At 37.4% G+C, this 20409-nt stretch overlaps 1 protein-coding gene and 1 pseudogene across 4 annotated transcripts; one reads left to right on the forward strand and one right to left on the reverse strand.

Moving 5' to 3' along the window:
- The first annotated feature begins 3736 nt into the window (after window positions 1-3736).
- Window positions 3737-8135, forward strand: LOC149011449 (uncharacterized). 3 transcript variants are annotated; one of them, XR_016174802.1, is made up of 6 exons: window positions 5094-5284; window positions 6803-6847; window positions 6959-7073; window positions 7206-7426; window positions 7575-7641; window positions 7746-7763. XR_016174802.1 is itself a non-coding variant. In XM_089164424.1 (5 exons), exons 1-5 carry the CDS (start codon window positions 5183-5185, stop codon window positions 7756-7758), a joined length of 711 nt encoding a protein of 236 aa, XP_089020550.1. In that variant the 5' UTR covers window positions 5094-5182; the 3' UTR covers window positions 7759-8135. The 3 variants fall into 3 exon arrangements, 1 of the variants encoding a protein (XP_089020550.1); XM_089164424.1 differs by having other exon boundaries at window positions 7206-7641; window positions 7746-8135; XR_016174801.1 differs by lacking the exons at window positions 7206-7426; window positions 7575-7641; window positions 7746-7763 and having other exon boundaries at window positions 3737-5284; window positions 6803-7034.
- A 1545-nt stretch (window positions 8136-9680) lies between these two features.
- LOC149011450 (inactive leucine-rich repeat receptor-like serine/threonine-protein kinase At5g24100 pseudogene) lies at window positions 9681-17637 on the reverse strand (annotated as a pseudogene). The gene is made up of 3 exons (XR_016174656.1): window positions 16073-17637; window positions 11847-14299; window positions 9681-10458 (listed from the first exon to the last, which is right to left on the reverse strand). The product of XR_016174656.1 is annotated as an inactive leucine-rich repeat receptor-like serine/threonine-protein kinase At5g24100 pseudogene (transcript).
- Between the last annotated feature and the right edge of the window lie 2772 nt (window positions 17638-20409).

Raw genomic sequence — 20409 nt, forward strand, 5'->3', positions numbered from 1 at the left:
CATTAGTCAGAGCAATACAACATTCGATACAGAACGATACGTCTCTTAAAATCACCTTACCGATACTTTAAACCTTGGTTAGGTTTATCTCATTTTTAGTCAAAAAAAACTAGGACTTTGCATTTGCCTTCCCCTGTGCTATAAAAAACCAATCTAAGGACAAATTATCTCTTTTATAACCAATTTGCCCTTTTTTTTATTGTATTTTTTTTTCGTACTCACCCCCACCTACCATTAAACTTGTAATTCCCCTTCAGTCAAAAAATTATAGAAAAGTCCTAAAATTTAAATAAATTTTAAAAAATGATCAAAATACACTTATATGTTAAAATGACTCAAGTACCCCTTAGCTTAAACCCTATTTACAAAGTAAAATCTTAGCCGAAATAAATGAAGAGATTCTCCCTTCACCCATCTTCTTCATTTCCCATTTGCTCAAATCAACCAAGAAACAAACACCCATCTCCATTTAAGGTTAATCTTTGCAAATAAAGTTTAAGCTAAGGGGTAATTGAATCATTTTAACATATAAATGTATTTTGGTCATATTTTAAAATTTATTTGAAATGACTTTTCTATAATTCTTGAACTAAAAGGGGAGTCACAATTTTCATGGCAGGTGGGGGTATGTATGTAAAAAATTTAAATTAAAAAAGAAAAAGAATAAAGATAAATTGGTCATAAAAGTGATAATTTGTCCTTAAATTGACTTTTTCTATAGTACATGGGAGGCAAATGTAAAGTCTCAGTTTTTTTAGACTAAAAATAACATAAACCAAACCTCAGGGGGTCCAGATGAAAATTACCCATTTTTATGATAAAAAAAAAAATTTGGATAGATATTGGTTGTAGTAACTACAATCAGTATGAGACATAACCTCATTACAGGTGGACCCTATATGTCTTGTTGTCAAACTAAGTAACCAGTCTTTAGTTGTATCATATTTTAAATTACAAACTTCTAGCTTGGATGTGATTGATATCATAATTGCCAAAATATGAAAAGGGTGGGAGATAGTTAGTTTATCTCCTTACCTATGGTTAGATATTTTTCTAGTGTTTGATCACACCAAATACATAGAAAAAGACATTTATCCAACGTACTTCTTCACAATAAAGCCACATAAAATAAAGAGCAAATTGTATGTAGTTGTTTTTTTTTCCTCGCTGAACTAACTTAGGCTCTTTTTGGTATCAATTCTCATTATCATTTATGAGGTTTCTTCATTATTTTAAATTGTTTGGCATCTATTATCATTTTTGTTTTTATTTAAAATAATAAAAAAACCTCCAAAATCCACAATGGATTTTTTGTCCATTATGAATTAAGGATGAGAATTCATTCTCCTCATTTATGCGGGGGTATACTTGAAATTTTAAAGTTAAAGACAGGGTACAATAGTAAATATACATTATTTTATAAAAACCACTCTGAATCCTCTCTCAAAGGAACGAAAAGCTCTTCTCAACTCTGCAATCCCTCATTTCTCACTTCTCGCTCGGTGGACTTCTAACTCTGCAACAGATTCGTCGAGAAATCATACGCTCCAAGGTTCCGTTCAACGTTCTATCTTTTTGTGTGTTTCTTCTTTCAGTTCTTAGGGTTGCTTCTGAATGATCCCAAAGCTTTAATGGCTGCCGCTCTCAATATGTACTGGTGGTAAGCTGTTGCAGTCAGTGGTCCATGAATGATCCAACCCAGAAGATCCATTGTAGACCATTTCATCCTCAAGTTAATTTATAATTATTAATCAAACCCAAATGTTCAATTCAAAAAGAGGAGGAAGAAAAAAACTTGTGTTCATCCCAGATGTTGTCTTGGTTGTAGATGACAGCAGCACCAAGACTCCTAGCTGGGTTGATGCCTGTTCCTATGATTGGAATGGTAGCCAAGTGCACCATGAAGACTGCGAACCCAATAGGCAATGGAGCCAACACCTACCCAAACCCAGAAAACAAGTTAAACAAGAACTAATCAGAGAAAAATTAACAGAGCACAACAAAAAAGCAGGGCAGGGCTAAATTATAGAACCAAATTCCAAGTCAAAGTCTATTGAGAATTCGAAGTCTCCTCTTCCTGCCCAAGTTCTCTCTGCTGCTTCAACCTAACTCTCTTGTGTTTTCTTCTTCAATCCAGGCATCATCTGAGAATCCAATGTCTAGTCTTGTTTGCAACTTCTTTCTTAATGATATTCTTACACCTCAGGTCCTCAACAGTTACCCATCAGTGGAAATAAGACCCAGAAGCAGAAAATAGTTACCTGTGAAGGAACCATGAACTGCAATTTATTCCCTAATGATGTGTTTCCTCCTTTCCTGTGGGTGAAGGCCTGACCTCTTCGAATGATGATCAAGCAGCCCTTGCACAAGAAGAAATACTTCTCCGATAATCACAACCAATCTTGTCGTTGCCCGCAAGCACAGAGATTCACTAAATTTTCTGAACCAGATGATATTTACAGGAGAGAGAGAGAGAGAGAGAGAGAGAGAGAGAGAGAGAGAGAGAGAGAGAGAGAGAGAGAGGCGTTTGGGTTCTGAAGAAGTGGAAGAGTTAAGGCCTTCGCAGTTTCAGCTTGTTGTAGGTGGGTTTTTTTTTGGTAGAAGTTTTAGGTGGGTTGGAGTTTTAGAGATTATTAGAGGGATATTCCCATGTGTTGAATTATGATTGGATGATAGTTTTTAGGGTTTGGAGAGATAGTGGAAATATTGAGAGAGTGATATGCGTATTAATAGAGTGTTCGCCCAAATCCTATCCACAAGTTTTTTTTTGTTTTTAATTAATTTTTATTATTAAATTTTAACAAATTTTTATTTTGACATACCAAATTTATTTTTCATTCCATTATTAATTCTCGACAAGTGTCACCAAACCATTTTTCATTCTTTACCAATAATGAATTCTTGTACTCATTTCTTTTAAATAGGTATAATACAGAATGAGAATTGATACCAAAAAGAGCCTTAGATGCACCATCAAGGATAGCTATTACATATAATTTAAATATTATGGCAAGACTTTGCTCCTAGTCCCAAGGGAATTCCAAGTTTAACCTCCTACTTGAAGGTGAGATTCAAGAGGATTCCAACTCTAACCTCCTACTTGAAAATGTTAATTTTTTTCCAATTGTGTCATCCCTTGGGATGAGATTATATTTAACTACTGCCCTAAAAAAATTTTTTCACGCAAATTCTTAGATTGTTATAAAAAATCAGATTTAATTTTTGGTAAAACTTATATATTAAGTGACTATATAAACACTTATGGAGTTATATACCCAATGAGGAGGGGGGGGGGGGGGGTTTAAGGGGCGTAAAGGGGGTTTGTGGGCCGCCCTTCCCATCTTGTTAAGGTAAATAATCGTGGGGCGGCCCCCGCCCCAATTTTGCTGAGGTCCTGCGTAATTAATGCGCAGGACCGTCAAGCGAGCCGTCCGATTAAATCGGACGGCTAGACTCATCCTCTCATTAAAATATTCAAAACCCACCTCTATTCCTTGTTTTTTGCTGACAGTTCGGTCCAATGACAAACCAGCGGTTCGAGTTGAACGGTTCGAGTGGTTTATGTAACTGAAGTATTGGTATTTCATACAAGTTTAGTTAATACGTTTTAAAAATACAAAATACAAAATACGTATATACGAATTCAAAACCAAAATCAGCGGTTCAATTTTGCTTTTCAAAATGTTTTGAAAACACTCAAAACCCATGGCTTTCACCTCGCACAACTCATTTTACGATTTGGAGCTCTGAAAATCTGGAGAAGAACAGCAAGCCCTCTTGAGAACAAACTCGCTTCCGTTGATCGAAATCAGTTGCTCATCTTGAGAATGAACTCGCTTCGTTGATCGCATCTTGGCATCTTGGAGAAGCTTGTTTCATTTCAAAATCAAAAGCCTAACAACTCTAAAGGTTTGATTGTTTCTGCATTTTCTTCTTTTTCGTCTGAGACTACTTACTTGTGCGGGGAAGTCACTTGAATCTTGGCCAAGTTTCAAAGAACCAGCTCGTTCTTTGACGGGGCTCTTTGCTTAGGTTACTCAATCCTTAACTCCGACAAAGGAAATGGACGCCGTGTTCATTTTCTCTGTAATTTTCTTGTTTGTGTCGCTTCATTCTAACGCAACACCCAGTCTGGATGAGGATAAACGAGCTTTGCTGGATTTCATCCACAACTGTCCGCACTCTCGGAGCCTCAACTGGAATGTTAACTTACCTGTTTGCCGCGATTGGATCGGAGTGACTTGCAGTCCTGATAACTCTCGAGTTATAGCTCTTCGATTGCCTGGAGTTGGATTTCAAGGTCGGATTCCGCCTAACACTCTCAGTCGCCTTACGGCGCTTCAAACCTTAAGCCTCAGATCCAACGCGTTCTCTGGCCCCTTCTCTCCAGATTTCTACAACCTCACAAAGCTATCATTCCTGTATCTTCAGTTCAACCACTTCTCGGGTCCTTTGCCCTCAGATTTCTCAGCTTGGAAAAATCTTACTATCCTTAATCTCTCCCACAACGCCTTCAACGGCATTATACCTTATTCTATTTCGAATTTGACTCAGTTCACTGCTCTAGATCTCGCAAATAACTCGCTTTCTGGTGAAATCCCTGCTCTAAATCTCCCTTGTCTGCAACAATTAGACCTTGCGAACAATAGTCTGACTGGAAATGTCCCAATGTCTCTTCGGAGGTTTCCCAATTCGGTTTTTCTGGGTAACAATATCTCTTTCACAAATACTCCCCTTCTCCCTGTTGGTGCACCTCCTTCTCCTCAATCTTCTCCAAGTAGTTCTAAGCTAAGTGAATCCGCATTACTTGGTATCATAGTAGGTGGATGCGTTTTGGGGTTTCTGATTTTTGCTTTTGTACTAATTGTTTGCTGCTCGCAAAGGAAAAGGGAGAATAGTTTTGCTGGGAAGGTACAGAAGGGCACAAGTTCACCAGAAAAAATGGCTCCAGGTAGCCATGATGGAAATAACAGATTGGTTTTCTTCGAGGGTTGTAATTATGCATTTGACCTGGAGGATTTGTTGAGGGCTTCTACTGAGGTGCTTGGGAAAGGAACGTTCGGTACAGCATATAAGGCGACTCTGGAAGATGCAACCACAGTGGTCGTGAAGAGGTTGAAGGAGGTTACTGTAGGGAAGCGGGAGTTTGAGCAGCAGATGGACTTGGTTGGGAGTATTAAGCATGAGAATGTGGTTGACATCAGGGCCTAGTACTATTCCAAGGAAGAGAAACTCATGGTCTATGACTACTACCATTAGGGGAGCGTCTCTGCCATGTTACACGGTATGCTGCTTTGCTAATTATCCTCATGGCTTTCAATTTTTTCTTTCAATTCCTCAAGTAAATAGATATCTGGCTGCATGCACTGGTATTGGACATTGAGTTCTATCTTCACCTTTATTTTCATGGTGTCCTAACTTTAGTTTTCCGGTTATTGAGGTTCAACTTTTATAGGTATTGATAGAAGAAATTCTTTTGTTTGTCGACATTTGTAGCAGATGGCTGAAATGAGGATTGATTTGAACTAGTATATTATCTTTTATAGAGTTATCTTTATCTAAAATGCTTGTGTTGAGGTTTAGCTCCAATCTGTAACGTGAAATCCTAATAATTGTTTAGTTCGTTTTCATTTTTCATGATAAATATATGGTTTTTCCTCTTTATAGAATCCCTAAGTTGGTTATTCAAGCATGTAGTTGACATCAGAATATTCCCCAAGTTTGCTGTTGACATTTAGACAAATTGTGCAGAGAGTCTCTTCAAGGTGAATAATTTGGATATGCCTGATCCATACTTAACATGATGAGTACCCTCCAGCATTTGCTGAAACCCAAGCTGATAGGTGCCTTCTAGGTGTTAGTGGTTGTCATAGACTGTACGGTAATAGAAAATTTGCGTGATTATTATCGATTGTGCTTGTAGGTGGATGAATAGGAGATATCTTACATGGATGATTGTCATGTCCAGTCTTCTAGACTTTTGATCCAAATGTTTACATGACCAACCTTTGGTTGTTCTCAGTCAAAGTAGGTGAAACTTGAACAGAGGTGAAATGATATACTGTCGATCTTACTCTATTTCTTTCTGCTTCTTCCCTGCTTAAGGTTGTCCTGCACCAGACACTACTCAATTTGCTATAGAAATGCTATTGACAGGTGAATCACTCTCCTGACCTTTCCTCTCTACTAGAAAGAAATGAAAACATCTGGGAATTTAGGTTACTAGTGTCATCTAAGCATACACCTAAAAAAAGAGAAAAGAAAAGAAAAAATTTATATTAGCTAGGCCAGTAAAATTGCAGAAAGAACTTAAAGCAAGACCTCAAGTAAGATTTGGAACCAAAATCATGGTTTCTACAATGTCCTCAATCCCTTTTAAGCATAGAAGATACTTTAAGGTTTGTCTTCATCAAAGTCGAGAAAGTGTACTAATCTAATGTGTAAAACACTTTTATTGGGTCTGACCAAAGCTCAAGCAATTTATTTTTGTCATAGTCCTACCTTTGGCAGAAGGGCAAGCATTTTCCCCTCCTGCAACTCTTATTAGCAAATATCGAGCATATTTGTTACAAACTAAGATTTTTTTTTTTTTTTGGCAAAGTTCTTCCATTAAACCTAGCAGATTAGGAACATCCTTAGACTTTCCTTTTGTATAACCGAGCCATATAATTATCAAATGACGTCTCAACTTTGGACAGGATAGTTCTACAATCACGTTACTGATATACATGATTTATATGTGAAATCCTTTATGTGCTGCTCAATTTGAATATAACTTATCTCCTTTTTTTGGTTCCTGTAGTGGACTCGTGAAGGGATGGCAACACCGGCTGCTCTGAATGTTCTGGTATTTCACAAGAATAGCAATTGAATACTCTACTCAAGTTTGATGAAACTAAACTGTAATTTTATGAGTTGTGTTGTTAATGTACAAAAGCACATTTTTTGTTTATTACAGGGAAAAATTAAAGGATACCCAGTTTGGTCAGATCCGAACCGAGTAGAACCATTTCTTAATGAGAACTCCCCACCACCAGCTGCTTGTCCTAGCATTTTAAATGCAAAGGCCTTAGGTACAAATTACGCTTTGATATTCATAGATTTTACAGATTTTGTGGTTTACAAATTAGGCTTTGATATTCATAAATTTCCTAGATTTTACAGATTTTGCGTGACCAATCTTTCTTTTCAATTGGTTTTTGCAGAAGCTGATCAAGAATGCAACCATATTCTGTCATTTGTTGAAACTGCAGTCCCAAGAAACTTTTTTGCTCCTTGTGAGTCAGAGGTGATTCTAACCTTGGTGGTTAAGTTGCTTCCAGAATTATGGAATTATAGTCTTCCTAATATGGAGAACAAAGGCCCCAAGCCTGAACATTTCGTAGAGTTGGACGAAGAAGGCGATGGATATCTTCATATGAATGAGGTAACTGTACTCTACTACATATTAGCAACAAGGAAAGAATGTGAACACTGTGGGCTCTTTATAAAGGATATGTTCTACTCTTGTGAGAAATGCTACAACAAGATTGATGATCGGTATCACTACAACCTTTGTGGTTTTGCTATCACAGTAAAGAATTTCAGCACAAGCACACAACCTTCTTGGATTGCTATGCACTGCTACAAAGTAACAAGCAGGTAACTAATTATGGCCAATAGTTAATACAATAATCTTTCTTTTCATTACTTCCTTAATTAGCAGCCAATTTTACTGATGCTTTGTGTTCTTGTTAATTTGTCAGATCATCAGCATAGCTGAAGAGGCATCAAGTTTGTTTTGAGTGCTCAGAGTCTTGTTGAGAGGGAAAAGAAAGTGCCTTCACTTGGAGCAAGTTGGAGGAGAAGTGATGATATGGAGTTGATATTATCTATGGTGAAGAAGCTCACTGGAGAGCAAGTATAAAAATGAAAATTGTTAAGTAGGGATAAAGTAGAGCTTTCCTGTTGAATAGTGTACTTCATTTGTAAAATTGAATTTGGATTGATGGAATTGGATCTTCATTTGTAAAATTGAATTTGGCTTTTTGGAACCAATTTTTTTTTTAATTAAAAAAATTATCCCGGCGTTTTTCAAACGCCGACATAGGTAACATATGACGGCGTTTATTAAAAACACCAGGATAAGTAGCATATGATGGCATTTATTAAAAATGATGGTAATAAAGTTAAACTCCTATGTCTACTACGGCATTTCCAAAACGCCGCAAAAAAAAACTCTAATAACGGCATTTATAAAAACGCTAGGAAAAAAATGAATGTTATAGTCTACGGCGGCGTTTCTTAGGTGTCGCAATAAATTCCTTTTATCGGCGTTTCTCGGAAACACTGGCAATATTATGCCATTTCGTTTTCACCCGCAGCGTATTCTGAAGTCATGTGTAGCTATTGAAAGATATGGTGGCAGTGAAAGTCGTGAATCATACGCAAATATTTGAACATTTTAAATACTTGGTTTGAAATACAGTTTAAATTTAACTTGTCTTTTAACCAAGTTAGTAAAGCCGTCGATGGGCGTACAAGAGGGAGTTCACGAATGCGATGTCTTTTGTTTCAAAAGCACTTTGGAGGAAATGGAAATAATTTGAAACTAGATAAAACGGAATGGTTCCTTTTTAAACGGAACCATTCCGTTTTAACACTGTAATCAGTCTGATGAAACGGAACCATTCCGTTCAAATGGGTCATGAATATGCTAAAACGGAATGGTTCCTTTTTAAACGGAACCATTCCATTTCAACACTTGTGATCGATCGATGAAACGAAATGGTTCCTTTTTAAACGTAACCATTCCGTTTCAACACCGTGATCGATCTGGTGAAACGGAATGGTTCCTTTTGATCGATACTGTTTCAACATCGATGATCGGTCGGATGGAAAACCATTCGGTTTCAACATCGTGATCGATCGATGAACGAACCAGATACAACCGTGATCGATCGATGAACATGGTTCCACACTGTTGGGGAACAGAACCATTCGGTTGCAACAATCGTGATCGATCGATGAACAAACACCATTCGGGTTACAACACTGTGATCAGTCTGATGAAACGAAATGGTTCCTTTTTAAACGGAACCATTTCGTTTCAACACTGTGATCAGTCTAGTGAAACGGAATGGTTCCTTTGATCGGCCGTTTCAACACTGTGATCAGTCTGATGAACGGAACCATTCCGTTTCAACACTGTGATCAGTCTAGTGAAACGGAATGGTTCCTTTTGATCAGTCTGTTTCAACACTGTGATCAGTCTGATGAACGGAACCATTCCGTTTCAACACTGTGATCAGTCTAGTGAAACGGAATGGTTCCTTTTGATCAGTCCGTTTCAACACTGTGATCAGTCTTGTGAAACGGAATGGTTCCTTTTGATCAGTCCGTTTCAACACTATGATCAGTCTGATGAACGAAACCATTCCGTTTCAACACTGTGATCAGTCTTATGAAACGGAATGGTTCCTTTTGATCAGTCCGTTTCAACACTATGATCAGTCTGATGAACGAAACCATTCCGTTTCAACACTATGATCAGTCTAGTGAAACGGAATGGTTCCTTTTGATCAGTCCGTTTCAACACGTGATCAGTCTAGTGAAACGGAATGGTTCCTTTTGATCAGTCCGTTTCAACACTATGATTAGTCTGATGAACGAAACCATTATGTTTCAACACTATGATCAGTCTTATGAAACGGAATGGTTCCTTTTTGAACAGAATCATTCTGTTTCATGTAGCTTTAGAATGGAATCATTCTGTTTCCTCCCTGTGATCAGTCTGATGAAATGGAATCATTTCGTTTCAAGTAGCTTCAGAACGAAACCATTATGTTTTACCCACTTTGCATAAACGTTAGCGCATGGTCACATACCAAATCTTCATATCATCACATATTTTTGGTAAATTAGAATAACCACTGTACATACCAACTATTTATGTGAAGTACATTTGTATTGGAACCCAAAAAAAACTATCCCATAATTGAGCAACCAACCATGGGGTAAAAAAATTAACATGTAATCTCACCAGACACTGCTAGCTTTTTCACCTCATGAACCAATGGGAAAATTACCTCAAGATCACTCACAATGTAAAGAAACATATCTCTACTCCATATTGGACCTTAAAAAAAGGGGGAATGACTAGCAACTGCAAGAACTGAAAAAATCAATGGGAAAATTACCAAACCCATTGATAAGAATAAATTATCACAAGACCTATACAGTTCTAGACAAGGAATAGCACAAGTAATTGCCCACAAACTCGAACTGCTATAATGCGACGGAACATGAGATACACAGTAAGTATATCTGGCTGGAAAAGAACACGAATGGTGGCAATGCAAACACAACAGACGTTGTCACTGGCGATGTCCCTCAGGCAGCTCAACAACCTTGTGGAAGGGTACTTTCCTCTGGGGTAGAGATCCATTTTCTTCATCATCTTTAAACTCCAGTAGGTAACTGGAACAATCATGCAAAAGACATTGTTTTTTAATATTGCAAGCAACTAGAAACCTAAAACATGATTTCCCATCTATATAAGATAGATTTAACTCAACTGGGGCATCCCCAATATTCAAAAGAAGACATTGAAGTCCAGATAATAAATAAATAAAGGTAACATCACAATTGCAAGAGGACTTCAACTGGTATTCAAAGGAAACATTGCATCTGATTCATTCACCGTGATTTAGTATTTAACTTGAAAGCTTAGAAAGAAGATGCTTTTCACAGGTTCATATAGCCAAAAAAATTAACAAATTCTATTCCAAGAACTTAAAGGTTTATGTTCCAAAATAAATGAGTTTAACAACTTATTCATCAGGTCTCTTCTGGAAGTTCGCAAATTCATCAAAGGGCACATATGGAAAACAACAAATAAGTAATCAGACTCAACAAATAGGTAACAGCAGAGTTACATAGATCAATGTTTAAGCATGAAAGAAGTATAATTGATTTATCATTTGGTTACTTGTACCGTTGGTGTCCTTGCCCCACTAGGGGCTGGTCCAATGTCACCTTGATGTTGTGGGATTTAAGGTGTTGGGCAGGACCAACCCCACTCAGCATCAACAGTTGTGGACTGCCAAGGGCTCCTGCTGATAAGATTATCTCATTCATGGCTCCCTTCTTTAAGTATGCTCTGTGTCTCACTCCTGCATCATCTGTGAACACCACTCCATTTTCTATCGGTCTTAACTTCCCTGTAATGGGATGTAATGCTAACTATTTAAGATAAGATCGATGATATCGTTTATGAAGTCATGCATAAAGGAACTGTAGATTCGCACTTTAATGTGCTGTATTGGACATACTAGATTGTGTAGCATTATAGATGTTTACCATGAGTGCAAAACATTTCACTTAGAACTGTAGCCCATACATTGTATCGAGTTTGTGTGCTAATATAAGCTTAGACTCATCTAAAGTCTCCAACAGATTCCATTTCAAAGTTATGGACAATGTGAGATCTATTTAAGCTATTACTATAAATAGATTATCCAAGGAAGTTTTTATTAGCAGTTATCATACTTACAGCCTCATACCAATAAAATCATATTTACAGCCAGATGAATGACAACACTAATGTCTGAACCTATGAAATGAATTGCAAAATGGATGAACATTGTACCATTGATTAGATCAATATCACAATGTTTCAACATCACGACAATAAGATCATGATAACCCCCCCCCCCCCCCCCCCGGAAAAAAAAAAATAAATAAAAGGCCAACAACTCAGAAAACCATTCAAATGAACTGAGGAAGAGTATTCTGTCCACGAAACCACATAATAACAGAGGAAGAGAGGAAAATATTCAAAGCGATGTTCTATTCAAAACTATTACCTGCAGTACACCTAACCACCACCGTATATGATCTATGTCAACTCCATAATCTAAATGATTACGCCCGTGGAAGTACCCACCTAGAAGTACACAACTCATTAGTAGCAGTAACAATGCCAAGCTCATGGTTACCAGGCAACTGAAAACTTGAAATGAAGCACTACCATTCTCATTTAGTAATGAGTCATCATAGGTGACATTTTGAATCAGAAATATCAAACAAATCAGGAAAGCAAGTCTTCGTTGAAGCACCAACATACAACATTTATGGGCCAACCAGAAGAAAATGAACCAATGAACTCGTGTGTATAGCTGGACTGATCATGACGTTCTCCAAATATGATGCTCAACTTGGTGTCACCTAGTTGTCAAGGCACCTGACCACCGCCATGACTTGCCTTCATACTGCTAAGCATGTTCAACAGCGTGGTAATATTTGCTTTATGGAGCACATGTAAGTAATTTGGACTTGTTGAAAATTGAAATATTATCATGAATAAAGGCCATTATTGAGTGCTGGTCCCACCTATGTGGGGTCCTGGGGCATGATTTTGAGATCAGACCTAACTTTTGGTATTTTTATACAAAGTGGCGCCCTGAAGACTCAAACTAGGCATTTGCCTTGGCGGGCCAGAACTTCAGTAAGGCAGAACACTGCAATGAACAGAAAAATTAGACCAAGAGAAATCACCTGATTAGATAATAAAGGTCTTTTCAGTCATTGTTCTCTGTACCTATAATGTGCAGTGTGCAAGAATTAAGATATTTCTGCAGAAGAATTTAGAGGTGGGAATAGACAAACCTTGCAGCAGCACACCCAAGACAAAGAGCTTCGCCGAGCTCAGTATAACTTTCTGTATAACTTTCTTCGTTGCAGTTGATTAATTATTGTGTTTCTACTTAGTATTATAAATCAAGATGGTAGCTAATGAAATAGATATACCAAGAACAATGAGTAAACGGAGTAAAATTCTAAAAATAGAATAAACATCAAGAATTCAAAACATTGTTTACACATATTATGCTTCTTTCCATTCTGGTAAAGTGAAGAGAAAATTATCAAAATAATGTAAGGGAAATTTTAAAACCATGAATGACCTAAATAAGAATATAAAAATATGATTATTAATAAAATGGTCGAAAAGAAGGCTCGTCAAATTCATAATAAAGATTGAGGTACTGATTTCACAAAAATGCTACAATTAATATTACTCTAAAGCTTTTGTGGGTTGATATGGTGCAGAATTAGACACTCATGTTGCAGGCAGAGTAAGAAATCTAGAAAAAGGTATCCTAGCCAAAAACTAGTAACTGACACATGATTAAGAAAAAGTCGACAAGTTAGCGGCAAAAAGAGATCCAAAACTACAAGTAGTGGGAGGTCAATATTGAAGAGACCCAATTGACCTTTTCATCACCTGCCCCTTCCCCAAACACATTTGGAATCAGCCCCTTGCTTCCATTTGGCCCTGGTGTAGACATCCCCAGCCCTTTGAGATGGAGTGCTATAGGCTCACCTCTTCTTTTGGCTGTAGACATCCCCAGCCCTTTGAGATGGCGCTTGAGTTTCCCACATTTGGTTGGAGCGGAACCTTTGCAGATGGAATTTTGGGTTGCCAGTGCAATTTGCTCTATTTTTTATTCACACAAAAAAATATCAAATTTTTTTCAACACATGGGCACTGTAAAGCTCGACAGTACAACATGCACATAATCACGCACATACATAACAGTGGCAACACATATTACATGGATAAATATATGAGATTTGATCCCTTTTTTCTATCACAAGAAAATGAGAAATATTGAGTATCCAATTTAGGGTATGTCCATTAACATTTCTGCTAACTCTATATGGTCCCCAACAGAGGGACAATGGAATTTGTGTGAAGACTCCTACCAAAACAAACTCTAGTTTCAACTAATTTTGGCCATAAAAAACTAAAAAATAAAACCAAGTGAAAAAGGAACATCACATTTCTGATGGATGATTGAATACAAGAGATGTAAAAAGAAATTCACACACAATAAAAGATCAAGTTGAATATAATATTATAAAGGAAACTGAATAATTGACAAAAGACCCAAAGAACTAAAAAAAAAAAAAAGGTAACATACTATTATCTAAAGTATGAAGCCTTGCTTTCTGTGAATAATATATATGTATGAAGAATCAACAAAAAAGTGCATTGCATAGAATTTCTTTTTCCTATGGAAGCAGAGGATGAGCTTACTCTTTTCCAATATCCCGCACAAAGTAAACTTCCATTGGTGTCAAGAAATCAAAATCAGATGAATCTTATAAAATAATACAACAGAAAAATATCACTGAATGATACTTCAATTTAAATGTAAGAACAAATAAAGAGGATTGTAAATGGGATTACCCCAGTGCATCATGTCTCGTTAAGGTTCTTCACCAATCTTCATGAAATTGAATCAAATATATGTACCTGTAAATTCAAGTTAGACTTCTAGAATTTACCTTGAATACCAAACTAATTGAAACACCAACATTGAAAAGGAAAAATGGCACTGCAAGGGTAACACCGAACCATGGGAAGTGATTAATGGATGGAAATGCTCCACCAGCATCATCAACTAGAATCATTAACTGGATGAATCAGAAATTAAAAGCTAGTCAAGCTAAGTAAACAGAAATTAAGCACAAAGCCATTAATCAAAACAATCCAAGAATGAGCTTGATGAGAAACTGTATCAAAATAATCCAATTCTAACAGTTAAACACTAACGTCGAGGTTGACTATTAAGTAGCTCTAAATTTAGCACTATCTTTTAGTAGTCAATGTAATGATCACCACATGCATGGCTAGTTATAATTTGTACGTGTGCCAAACTCATGTAGAATCAGAATGTATGGCACAGGAAAAGAAATAATTTGTAGGCGTGCCAAACTCATGTAGAATCAGAATGCATAGCACAGGAAAAGAAAATGCAACATTACATTTTATGGTATGACACTATGGTTCCAAGGAAACACTATAAAAATAAATTGATTTGAGCTAGGCTCTCAAAACCTAGGATGTGGTTCTTGATGGAAACTTGACTTCAAAATTAAAGAAAATGAGTTTAAATGAGACAAGCAAAAAGCTTCAGAGGCTGCATATTTGATGAAATTAGAATATGAGTTACTGATCTGAATTTCAGCAGGAAAACCTGAAGTGTTTTGATGTAAGGAAGCTAGGGTTTTAGAAAATTGCTTGGATTTTGACGAGAGAAAACCTGATTCAAAGCTCAAGCTAGAACTTCAATCAAGGGAATTGCAATGTAATTGCATAAAATTACAAACAAAAAGAAGAGGATGTAGTGACAGAACTTATCACACCTAGGGTTTCTAGAATCAATGAGGTCTATGGGTTGTCATATTCAAGATCTGGAATAGAATCTCATCTTCACCACCAATTCTGAAAGAAGAGGAAAAAACCAAAATTGAGAATAATTCTCCAAAACAATAGTAAAATATGGTCAGGGCCAAAACATTTTTTATGGAGCTCATCCAATTAGACATCTCATTTATCATCATGGGTAAAGAACATAGAAGTATATAGAGACACTTGACATGATATTAAGCTAGAATCCCAAAATTGAAATCCTGTCACATTTCTATACATAGTAGATATCTAGTCAATTATAAAATTAACTTGAATTTACAAGATTTTGGCTCCGTTACTTAGAAAATCAAAAAAAGACCAAAATCAAGCAGAACGATGCAGTTCTAGATCATCATATCCTACCCAAAGAAAATCTCAAAAACAATAACATCAAGATTTTAATATTAAAAAATAAAATAAAAAAGAAGAAGAAGATATTTCTGATGTTTGAAAAGTAAATGGATAGGCAAAGCTGGAACCTGTCATAAAATACATTGAGTCTCATCAATAATTGAACATAAATTAATCTAAAAAAAATGCTATCTAGATTTGAACTAAAAAACGAGCACAAAGTTCTAGGGACCCTTGATCCACTGAAAGAAGCAGATTGACACAAGTAAATAGCCATCTTTCAAAAATTATGAGGTTAATTGTAAAAGGTTGAGTAACTAATTATAGGCATTAAGAAATGCCTTTTAGAAATGCACATCTGCGCTTTGAGATTAGGGTGAAAGTTCTCAATAGTGAGATGCATTTTGTTCTTCTTTACCTATTTACTTGAGGAATTGAAAGAAAAAATTGAAAGCCATGAGGATAATTAGCAAAGCAGCATACCGTGTAACATGGCAGAGACGCTCCCCTGATGGTAGTAGTCATAGACCATGAGTTTCTCTTCCTTGGAATAGTACTAGGCCCTGATGTCAACCACATTCTCATGCTTAATACTCCCAACCAAGTCCATCTGCTGCTCAAACTCCCGCTTCCCTACAGTAGCCTCCTTCAACCTCTTCACGACCACTGTGGTTGCATCTTCCAGAGTCGCCTTTTATGCTGTACCGAACGTTCCTTTCCCAAGCACCTCAGCAGAAGCCCTCAACAAATCCTCCAGGTCAAATGCATAATTACAACCCTCGAAGAAAACCAATCTGTTATTTCCATCATGGCTACCTGGAGCCATTTTTTCTGGTGAACTTGTGCCCTTCTGTACCTTCCCAGCAAAACTATTCTCCCTTTTCCTTTGCGAGCAGCAAACAATTAGTACAAAAGCAAAAATCAGAAACCCCAAAACGCATCCACCTACTATGATACCAAGTAATGCGGATTCACTTAGCTTAGAACTACTTGGAGAAGATTGAGGAGAAGGAGGTGCACCAACAGGGAGAAGGGGAGTATTTGTGAAAGAGATATTGTTACCCAGAAAAACCGAATTGGGAAACCTCCGAAGAGACATTGGGACATTTCCAGTCAGACTATTGTTCGCAAGGTCTAATTGTTGCAGATAGGGGAGATTTAGAGCAGGGATTTCACCAGAAAGCGAGTTATTTGCGAGATCTAGAGCAGTGAACTGAGTCAAATTCGAAATAGAATAAGGTATAATGCCGTTGAAGGCGTTGTGGGAGAGATTAAGGATAGTAAGATTTTTCCAAGCTGAGAAATCTGAGGGCAAAGGACCCGAGAAGTGGTTGAACTGAAGATACAGGAATGATAGCTTTGTGAGGTTGTAGAAATCTGGAGAGAAGGGGCCAGAGAACGCGTTGGATCTGAGGCTTAAGGTTTGAAGCGCCGTAAGGCGACTGAGAGTGTTAGGCGGAATCCGACCTTGAAATCCAACTCCAGGCAATCGAAGAGCTATAACTCGAGAGTTATCAGGACTGCAAGTCACTCCGATCCAATCGCGGCAAACAGGTAAGTTAACATTCCAGTTGAGGCTCCGAGAGTGCGGACAGTTGTGGATGAAATCCAGCAAAGCTCGTTTATCCTCATCCAGACTGGGTGCTGCGTTAGAAAGAAGCGACACAAACAAGAAAATTACAGAGAAAATGAACACGGCGTCCATTTCCTTTGTCGGAGTTAAGGATTGAGTAACCTAAGCAAAGAGCCCCGTCAAAGAACGAGCTGGTTCTTTGAAACTTGGCCAAGATTCAAGTGACTTCCCCGCACAAGTAAGTAGTCTCAGACGAAAAAGAAGAAAATGCAGAAACAATCAAACCTTTAGAGTTGTTAGGCTTTTGATTTTGAAATGAAACAAGCTTCTCCAAGATGCCAAGATGCAATCAACGAAGCGAGTTCATTCTCAAGATGAGCAACTGATTTCGATCAACGGAAGCGAGTTCGTTGTTCTCAAGAGGGCTTGCTGTTCTTCTCCAGATTTTCAGAGCTCCAAATCGTAAAATGAGTTGTGCGAGGTGAAAGCCATGGGTTTTGGGTGTTTTCAAAACATTTTGAAAAGCAAAATTGAACCGCTGATTTTGGTTTTGAATTCGTATATACGTATTTTGTATTTTATATTTTTAAAACGTATTAACCAAACTTGTATGAAATACCAATACTTCAATTACATAAACCACTCGAACCGTTCAACTCGAACCGCTGGTTTGTCATTGGACCGAACTATCAGCAAAAAACAAAGAATAGAGGTGGGTTTTGAATATTTTAATGAGAGGATGAGTCTAGCCGTCCGATTTAATCGGACGGCTCGCTTGACGGTCCTGCGCATTAATTACGCAGGACCTCAGCAAAATTGGTCTGACGCTTGATCGGACGGCTGGATTGATTATATTATTAAAAAACTCAATCAAAGTGGTAAAGCAGTGGTTGGCCTACCAGTTCGGTCCAAATCCTTAAGGCGGTTCAAGTTACGTGGTTCAATTCATATTCCACTTCTTTTACATTTTCCAAATCAATCAAAAGCGGGCATTCCGTTGTTACTCCCAGTTCATTTCAAAATCTTTGGTCGCAGAGGAGCAGACGAAGCCCTAGTACCTTGAAGCAGCAAGTAGAAGAAGAAGATTTTATAGCTTGAAGCAGGAAGCAGAAGCAGAAGAAGTAGCTTGAGTCGTAGATCATTTCCCTGTTTTTGATCGAAGGAGAAGAACAATCTTGAAGCAGAAGAAATAAGTCCTAGTTTGAGATAAGGTTCCAGCTTTATGGTCTTAAGGTTTTGAAGAAGAAGAAAGGTTCCAGCGTTCTTTCCTCACGGTTTTAAGGTTCCAGCAGCCCTAGTTTGAGATTAGGTTCCAGCATTCTTTCCTCGCAGTTCTTACTCCATTATTCTTCTCTGGTCTTTTTTTTGGAATTTTTTTGGGGGGAGGGGGGTAGTTTCTTTGGGTGGTTGTTTTTTTGTTTTTTTTTTTTTTTTTTCTCTTTTTTTTAAAAATTTTTTTTTCTCTCTTTTTGCTTTTTGGTTTTTGTGTTTTTTTGATAATTGTTTTTTAATTTTATGTTTATGAAAATATGTTTTTTGTTCTTCTATTCTATAATTTTTTTTTTATTTGGTTTTGGTGGTTTTTTTTTTTTTTCTTTTTTTTTTTTGTTTTTATTTTTTTTTTTTTTTTTTTTTTTTTTTTTTTTTTTTTTTGGGGTGGGGTGGGGGGGGGGGGTGGGTTTGTGTTTTTGTTGGTTTTTTTAATAAAATTTTGAAGTTAAAAAAAAGATGTAAAAAAAATTTTTAAAAAAAAAAATTTTTTTTTTTGTTGTTAGTGCTACTTTTGTCGATCGCCTTGAACCGAAGTTTCTCGCACCGAACTCCTCAGAATCCGATTCGATCCGGTTTGCTCCTTGATCAATCAACCTCTCACTCCCGAAAGAAAACAGAATCACAAGAAGAAACGGAGCCGATCGTCTTGATCGGGCGTCTCGCCTCCGACGATCTAGTCAAGATAGAGTCAATGGTGTTCACAGAGCTCTCTCGGAGCTTTTGGAATGCTAGTAATGGAGTTCAATCGAGTGAGTTTAGAGTTTTGGTTGATTCCAGAGACTTACCTTCTCACGGATCTTCCTCGCTTTTATACCGGCTTTCCCGCTTATAATACTCTTTAAATCATGGCCATCAGATCATTGCTCCTCTTTGGACGCCTTCAATCATCTTAGCTTTATATCTCAATTGAACCCGATTGAGATTGGTTTGACCGGTACAAACCGGCAATGGATATATTAGTTACAACATAAGCCCCCAAGCCTGCTGATCAGGTCGAGCTTGTATGAGACTCGGGTCAGAGGTTTTATCCTTTTCATAAAAAACACACAAAGATCTCTTGTCCAAATTATTATGCCTTTTCCCTGTGTAATTCTCTGGTTTCTTCAAAACCTTGATGACGAGTTACCGCATCATATCATCATTATCTTGAAAATCGCTTATAATTATATCTCTCATGAGATCATGTCCTTCGTATTGGTTGACATTATATTACCGTATTCAGCCCCCAAATTATCTTAAAACCGGCTGAAATCACCGCCTTGTCGATCTTTTCTGAATTTTCAAATATAACTTTTTAACTTCCTTAGCGTTACCGCGCCTGATCACCGACTTCATCTTTTTCCCATGTATTGCCATCATATTGTTCCCTTGTCTTTTCACACATCATCTTCATTTTTTCAATCGTTGTTTTTCATGCGTTAGCTGATTAATCCCACGCGTCGGTTACGAAAGGTAATGACCATTGATTTTGGACCATCGTGTATGTCCCCCTCCTTTCAAGAAATCCTCTCTCATTCTTTATATATATCTCAGTCAACTGTCGCGCTTTTCCTTTCCGTACTGCTGTTCTTCTTCGCGAACACCAACATACCTATCTCGCTAACTTCTTTATTACTCCTTTTCGGATTTTACCTTTTCAATTTCCTTCTTCTTCCTTGCTTATCTCCGCCATGGATCCCGCTTCCAATCCTTCAAGACTCAAGATCTCTTCCCAACCCGATATACCTTCAAACAGAGAGCAAATGAAAAATGTGTCCGGTGCTTCTTCCTCTTCTCAACATGATCCTTCGATTGGAAACCGGTCCCGTATGCTCATGACGAAGCCATCCTTCCTTATACTCCCCGTCAACATGTCCAGAGAAAAATGGACCCAAAGCATGCCGGTCCCGAATGGTATCCCACTAAAATAAAGAAATCCCACCCGGATTCTTACTTGGAAAGTTACCATTTTCCTTTCGATGCTAGAGTATGGGTT

Source organism: Hakea prostrata, chromosome 7, assembly GCF_041222555.1.
Source record: "Hakea prostrata isolate BN-2017 chromosome 7, UWA_Hpros_2, whole genome shotgun sequence".
NCBI classification, from domain to species: Eukaryota; Viridiplantae; Streptophyta; class Magnoliopsida; order Proteales; family Proteaceae; genus Hakea; species Hakea prostrata.

What these genes read in the sequence shown, in the direction of transcription:
- LOC149011449 (XM_089164424.1), top strand. Translation starts at nt 5,183, where the DNA reads ATGAGAATGTGGTTGACATCAGGGCCTAGTACTATTCCAAGGAAGAGA. An exon ending in CGTCTCTGCCATGTTACACG is followed by an intron (nt 5,285 to 6,802) that starts GTATGCTGCTTT and finishes TGGTTCCTGTAG; the next exon opens with TGGACTCGTGAAGGGATGGC. An exon ending in CGGCTGCTCTGAATGTTCTG is followed by an intron (nt 6,848 to 6,958) that starts GTATTTCACAAG and finishes TGTTTATTACAG; the next exon opens with GGAAAAATTAAAGGATACCC.